This window comes from Ischnura elegans, chromosome 6, assembly GCF_921293095.1.
Source record: "Ischnura elegans chromosome 6, ioIscEleg1.1, whole genome shotgun sequence".
Lineage (NCBI taxonomy): Eukaryota > Metazoa > Arthropoda > Insecta > Odonata > Coenagrionidae > Ischnura > Ischnura elegans.
In genome coordinates, this window is record NC_060251.1 from 121,733,094 (window position 1) to 121,740,877 (window position 7,784).

A 7,784-nucleotide genomic window follows, 5' to 3' on the forward strand; every position below is an offset into this window, starting at 1 on the left:
GAGTCGGTGTGACGTCACACCCGACGAATCGGTGCCGCACCGATCGGTTTGGAGATACAGAATACGGCACCTGGGTAGATATCCTCTATCCAGGGCTTGGTTGTTCGTGTAACTAATTGTCGAATTTGTTGAATATCCAATATAAAATGGCTCAATATTAGCTGTACTCGGTGGTTTGGGAATAAAACAAAATTTCCATATTGAATTGTGGTTTATGATGTTATTTTGACGGAATGTAGATTCGTTTTACGTAATGAAGATATCATCGCTCGCATTTTTCGAAGCGGAAGGGGAAAACCGGTGGCAAACGAAAAATGGACAGGTTTCTCAGTTGATATATACTTACGCGAAATATATTCAACTAACATAATAAGGTACTAATAAAATATATATGTCAGCTAGCTTGATTGAAAGTTGCACTTGGATGTGAAAAACAAAGGTTACTAAAGATACAGATAGAAATATTTTTTATTAACACCGATTAAAAGAAGTAGATAATAAAACAGAAAACGATGAAAAAATTCTGTGGGAGAGCCGAAACCAGCGTTTCAAGATATAATAGTAGCAGTTAATTCATAGTTGAACTTTGCGTCATCATTTTTTCTGATATACCACTCGTAAGAAATCACCCCGAAAGCATTTCATATTTTGAGAAATGCAATAGGGTGGTTTCCCATTATTTTTATTTCCTAAATTGAAAGACTAATCAGTTCCTGGCCGCTACCGGAGAAAACTCTAATTCTCGGTATCGGATAGGAAGAGCAGATAGGTATGAAAAATATTGAATCCGAAGCCGGCGATACCGTGAAGAACCAATAGAAAAGCTTTGTTTCAAATAAAAAAACGAGAGGGAAATCAAACGATTCTCACCTGTAATAAGGGCTACTCGTACATCATTAAAGTTAAACTTTCAAATAAAAGAAATTGATGCATCGAAATTATAATTGATAGTGGATAAATCGATTTAAATCCATCGCAGATATATTTGTTCATTAGTGCACACAAAAGAGTATATTATACCATTGAAAAAGGAGAGACTAATGCGTAACACCAAAGCATTTTTATGTTTTAGATGTAGGTATCTTGTATACAAACGGCCGCTGTATTCATTGATGATATATATGGCATATTTTTTGCACTTCGGATGCTTACTTTCATTGGTGAATGCATGATGAGTATGGAAAAACATAACTATCAACGTCAGTATTACATGCATTTATCCTCGAAAAGCTGAAATACACAATGTGGGAGTGGAAAAAGAAAATTGAAAAACTTTACTATGCAGAAAAGAATCGTAAAGAAAATAACGTTAAGATAAATGTATGAATGGTACATATTTATTCTTGCAAATACCTACGTGCGATCAATTAGTAACATCCCAGTAAACACGAATAGCTGCAGCAGCGCTGCACAGGGGTTTCACAGCTGCAAGTTCGTTTCCGTTTCAATGAAGCGCGGTAACAGCGCTTGTGCAGCGCTCTTTCGCAGCGCGCTGGCGAAACATGCAATTGCAGCGCATCAACAGCGCATGCGCAAAGCATGCCTGCAGCACGCTGCTGGAACGCTGCTAATGCGAGTTTGTGCAACAATGCAACAATCCTCCGCTACGCGATTGTTTACCAGGGTGCTTGGGAAGTTTACTGAGTCTATGGCGGCCAACGTTGTGGAACTGTTGATCGTCCTTGGGGATTCTTAATAGGTAAGAATTTATCATCTTCTTTTAAAATGTATAATTTTAGTTAATTTAAATTCAATTCTCCTTGAAATTAGGTAGAATTGGCATTCTAGCATGGTGAATATAAACACATTTTAAGACTTTGTGTTTTTGTTTACATACGTGCCCACACAGCAGAAATACGTCTCGGATACGTCTCTGAGACGTCTCGAATATCGCATGTTACGTCTCAGAGACATTCTGAGAGCTTCAGAGACATCTCTGAGACTTCTCTGAGATGTCACTATGTCCAAAAAAATGGTCTATGAGATGTCTCATGAGACGTCTCAGATAAGTCTCTGAGATGTCTCATAAGAATTTGTACTCTGGTATGCTTAAAAATGTCGGCAAAAAATAACTAAATTCAAATTATACAGTTGTGACCTACTTATCTCGATCATTTTTAGCGATGAATTTTGTGATGGATGACCTTTTGAAAATAAGAAACCCATATTAAATGTCGTGATTTTAATAATCAAAACTGCGCAATTGCACCGAAAAATATATATGTAAGGCATTGATGGCGTTTAAATAAGTTTTTTTAAAAAAATTCCTGAACGGCTCACGATTACATCTCTGAGACATCTCTGAGACATTTGCGATATTCGAGACATTCGAGATCATAGTGAGACGTCTCTGAGAGGTTCGTTGCTATGTGGGTGGTCGTAGTTATGTTCGGAACCATTGGATATAAGCTTTTAAATATTGATTATATAGGTTTCCATTAATAGTGAAATAGGAAATGTGTAACGCATGTCACAGGAAAAGTTCGCAGCTCAAAATTTTTTAGTTAGCCAACCTTTTTAGTAAAATATTAAAAAGATTGTCTAACGAGATGGTCTGACGCGATGATGTATTATGCAGTACACGAGTTAAAATTAATGGACATTTCTCATAGCAGGAAAACAACTAGATCCGCAAGCACCTGGTGGGAAAGAAAGAGAGACTAAGCGGCCGGCAACAGCAGAAGAGTTGCATGGTAATATTTTTATCATGTATTTATTTATATAAGTACTGACATAAAGGTCACTTACCTTTCCACATTTAAAATTTTAGGGTTCATGCAAGCTCAGGAGAAGATATGGGAAAAGAGATACAGGAGATTAGATGGGAAGGTGAGCATGGCTTTAAGCATGCTCACAGAATTAAAGAAAGAGCTAAAGTCCAAGCCTGTAGTGAATGAAGAGAGCATTTCCGTCAACCGGAAATTCCCTCTTAAAACTTTGGATGATGTAGAGGAGCTTGAGAGGGAACTGTCAGAGGATGTATCTCTCCACAATAATTTGGTAAGGCCTCAATCATTTGTGTTTAATTCTTTTATGATAATTTCAACCAGAATTCCATTGATTACATAATATTTTTCTTTACATGTTACTCAAATTGCTCGCATTTGTGGTGATGAGGAGCAGCCCTCAGTATACAAAATTTTATATTTTGTATTCACTGACGAAGCAGCGAAGCACTTCTGCCTCACCGGAAAGTCTGGAGTTGAGGGGATGAAGAAGAAAAAGTTTATGGGAACGAAAATATGCAGTGTCATTATGGGTGAGTGTCTTCGTGTATTATGTCTATCATTAATCAGTACTCTAATGTATACTTAAAACAGAGTAATCATTAATAAAATCATTTATTGCAAACCTGTGTTTTCAATTAATTCTTGCTGCCCCTCACATACTTAAGTAGTACTTGAAGATTGCTATTATCGGCGCAAAAATGGTAGAATGCTGAACGTTAAGCATTTGTATAAATTCTGCCGAAGCTCGACAGTCGTGTCAGATATCGTTCAACTCATTGTTTATTTGACTACAACAATGGATCATTAGTACAACGATATCTGAAACGACCCTGTGGAGCTTCGGCAGAATTTCATACAAATGCCTAAAGTTCAGCGTTCTACCTTTTTTTGCGGCGATAGTATAGTGGCACATTAGGAATGTATTTTCAGCGATTCGGACATGCGTTTGAAGCGATCGTGGCACATTAGCGCAGCGCTCCTGGCATGCTTGTGAAGCGCTTATGACATGCTTGTGCAGCGCTTATGACATGCTTGTGCAGCGCGTATGACATGCTTGTGCAGCGCTTATGACATGCAAAAAAGGGAAGTTTGGGAGTGCTAGACGCGCTGCAGCAGCGCCTTCGCCGCAGCTGCAGCGCTGCCGCGAAGCGCATCTGATGCGCATCTGCAGCATTTTGTGTTTACTGGGATATGTTACAATCTCCCAAAATGTTATAGTTTAGGAAACACAACAACCTGCCTCGCTAATTTTAAAAATTTCAAATACTGACAGCGTAGAATAGCGAAAACATGGGGAAAATGTATGATCTTAGGTTTTCCCGGCGTATCAGTTGCAGAAAAGTTTCTCGGGTTTTCCACCGGTTGATGTCGTCCATGTCTCCCGACGTTTCGATCCGCGACTTGCTGATCATCCTCAGGGGATCTTCCGAAGATTCCGAAGATTCTTCGGAAGATCCCCTGCGGATGATCAGCAAGTCGCGGATCGAAACGTCGGGAGACATGGACGACATCAACCGGTGGAAAACCCGAGAAACTTTTCTGCATGGGGAAAATGGTTTACTAGAGGTATATATAGAGAAAACAAAGCAAAATTACCCTTACTTGTACATATTTATTGCTCATCATATCACATACAGCACTACAACGCACACATTTCTATCTTTTTAATACTAATAATCATTATATTCGGAATCAACTGTTTCAATAAATATCTTGGCTCACAATAAATATAAAACACTATTATGTAACACTAATAAAACATGATAATCGGTTTTCCAACTACTTTGCACACACTAAAAGAATTTGCACTCCTTGAAGTTCGAAAGGATTCTTTACACCTCACTTCCTACTCATCACTAACGACTTAGAATCAGATTACGTTATTTCACATGAACATTGCGAATACAATTAAATGAATAGGTTGAAATAAATTGCTAAACCAATTATTGTAACACCAACAAACTTCGAATTTCACTATCACTCTCACCGTAACATGACCAAAACAAAAACAAACAACAACACAACGAAATGCGTGAAATGTAAAAATTGCCAAAATCTCACAACGGGAATTGGAAATAGATGCAATACGTTATAAAATCAAACATAACTTAGAAGCGAACAAACGAATGATCAACAGGCGTTCGATGTATCCCTAAAGTAAGACTAGTTCAAATATGAAACATATCCCCTTCGCAATAGTTAGATACCTTTCATCGTAATGTATACATTTGGTTCGTAGCCTAAGTTATATACGTGCGAAATAATTTCGTCGAAGATGTTACATTCACAACACACTTCACTCTTTACTTCATCGTCTATGTGCAATCAATAGGGAACTTGCATATATTTCAGATATAATCAATAGCCCCAAAATTATATAAAAATATATGTTTGCATACCTCGGTGAAAGTTTTTTTATTATTTTATGACGTGGTTTGCGATATTTAATGCATCAAAGTTCACGAGAATTTTCAAATGCAAGTGAGAAGCGAAAACGCCCGATGATTGGCTGGTAGAAAAGTGACGTCATAGTTCAGTAGGAGGAGAGACGGCGGCACGGCCATAGTAGAGGTTGCATACTTATACATGCGACGGCGTGGTTATGATTCATTTATTGAAGTGCAGACGTATCGCAGTTGTTCATTGTGACTTCAGGGCTATTATTTGATCTATTTCTCCTCCATTGAAAGCGATAGATTGCGTAAAGATGAAGGCATATGGTTATTCTTAGGCTGATCCTAGCAAGCTTCCTGTTACTGATTCCATCATGATAACAGGGTATTTTAGTAAAACTGTAGACTTCGTCGGCTCGGAAAGTCGATGCCGAGAAATGGAAAGGTAGCTGATGTGCATATGAAATGTTTTATAGTTCATAACAAAGTGAGACTTGCGTATAATATTGGCGAAAGCGTATATACTCATGTGAAATGTGTATTCTTTTGGCAGTCCGGTAGAGTCTTATCAGTCTTATGGTGAACTTATTTCCACCTCGAAGCTGTCGATGATACTTTCAACTTAAAAATAACTTGCCTGGAGGGCGACAGGAAGCTCTGAGGAAGTCAGACTATTAATGTTTCAATTTAGTAGCGATAATATAGACGAACTTCCAACACAATCTACCATCTTGTGACTAAAAACCCCGAAGCCACTTCCTATTCTGCAGAAAGAATCGGTCAATCGCACATCGATCAATATAATAAACACAACGTCTTCAGGTGTTAATAAGTTACTTTTGTAATGAAATACTTCCTAAATTAGCATTAAAATGTGCATGTTTTCCAAACAGAGTCTTTAATACATTTTGGGAGCTTTTCTCACGATATATCTGAAACCTTCTCTAAGGGCGAGCTCATCGTCATTGCGATCGGTTGTCACTTAAAAATTCCGTATCGGAAATCCTAGAGGGATGACTTTCGACGATGACCGTGATCACCTGCACTCTCACTATCACTGGAACCCGTGGTGAAAATATCATCCCAATCCAATTTCTATTTGGTTTTAACTGAGGAAAGAGCAACATAGAACTGCACATTCTTTGGGTTTGACTTTCCCTCAAACACCCCATTTCCCCTGTGGTGCATATCAGTCCTATCTTTATACGATGGCCTGACAACCTTTAAATGGATCCTTGGTTTATCCTGACAACCAACTAAATGGAAATTGCTGATCCACACATGTCCATTCCTATCTCCATAGTTTCCAAATCAAAGGCCGCGGAACATTCCTCTTGTGACTCAACTTTTTTTTGAAAAGCAAGCAACGGTGTAGAATAAAATCAAAGAATGCTGCGATTCATTTTTTGTGACCACCTCTGGATTCCATTCTTTTTCCATCTACAACTTCCTTTATCTTTCGGGGTAAACCATGGGACAAGATAATGTTTAAATATTTTCATTAATTTATAACAAAATATAAGTTCTAAAAATACCCAAAAGCCATTTTATTAAACCGCACTGATGAGTGTAAATTAAAGTGGAAGATGAATGCTGTAGACGTAGTAGTTTTCCTTAGGTTGAGTTGCAAATTTCATGAAGTTGACAAAACGGCTAATTTTTCGGTGCGCGGAGTCATTTATTGCACTGGCCGTGTCTACATTTTTGAATTTTTTTGTAATAAAATAAATCAGAATTTAGGATAAAATTTCCTTTAAAATGACGTATAGTTCATTTTTATAGCATGTAGTGAAGCCAGGATATAAATTTGCAAAGTACAGCGGCACATCATTTTGACGCCGACAGTAGAAGAAAACGCTGTCTTCTTGGCTGGCACTCGAATGCATGAGGATTAACGTTGCTCTACATTTTCATATTTCCTCCCTTCATTTTAAACATCATGGAATTTTCTATGTCCTTCCGTAACTGAAATTGAACAAGTGCCTTAATAATTTGAGTCCATCGTAACGATCGTAACCATCGAGAAACACCTATCTCGATTTTTGTTCGGAAGTTGAGTTTTTACTCTACGGAGGCCGAATTATCGAAAAATCTCAGTTTCATGTTATTCAGTCAATGAAATATGGAAATATTATTTATATTAAAGTTATCTTCGCTCACATAGCACACGGGTTTATCATTCCGTTTATTATATTCTTATTTTTCCGTAACGCTCATCCCGACAGACGGCATGCATCGAGGCTTTTCTTCTAATTTCCTCCGTGGGAATGCAGACGAAAATTTTTTCTGGGGTGTTATTGCACAGAGGAACAATGCACCACTTGTAATTTTTCCTTATTTCACCCATGTTTTCCTTTAAACGCAACGTGGCTCTTCCAAACCTGCAGTTACTGGGCTTGGATCTTGGACTCGTACTGAACTATGACGTCACAGCCAAAGATTAGTGGGGGCGGTATTTTTAAGCCCGCGAAACTCGGGCGACTTTAGTGAGTCATTTACTAGGGTATAAACTGAATTTTAAGCGGAAAAAAGTATATTGCGGTACTAAGTGTTTACTGTAGTATATCAGCATACTGTTTATAAAAAGTATGCAATTTCCCTATTCACTAAGGGGTACACTGAGGACACAAATATTGTTCACTTATACTAGAGGCACAATGAA

General features: G+C 37.9%; 1 protein-coding gene across 1 annotated transcript; it reads left to right on the top strand.

Annotated features, from left to right (window-relative positions):
- The first annotated feature begins 1,664 nt into the window (after positions 1-1,664).
- LOC124160580 lies at positions 1,665-3,351 on the top strand. Its single transcript, XM_046536462.1, has 4 exons — positions 1,665-1,699; positions 2,616-2,693; positions 2,771-3,000; positions 3,085-3,351. The coding sequence occupies exons 3-4, from the start codon at positions 2,776-2,778 to the stop codon at positions 3,313-3,315; spliced, it is 456 nt and encodes a 151-aa protein (XP_046392418.1). The 5' UTR covers positions 1,665-1,699; positions 2,616-2,693; positions 2,771-2,775; the 3' UTR covers positions 3,316-3,351.
- Positions 3,352-7,784: the final 4,433 nt, after the last annotated feature.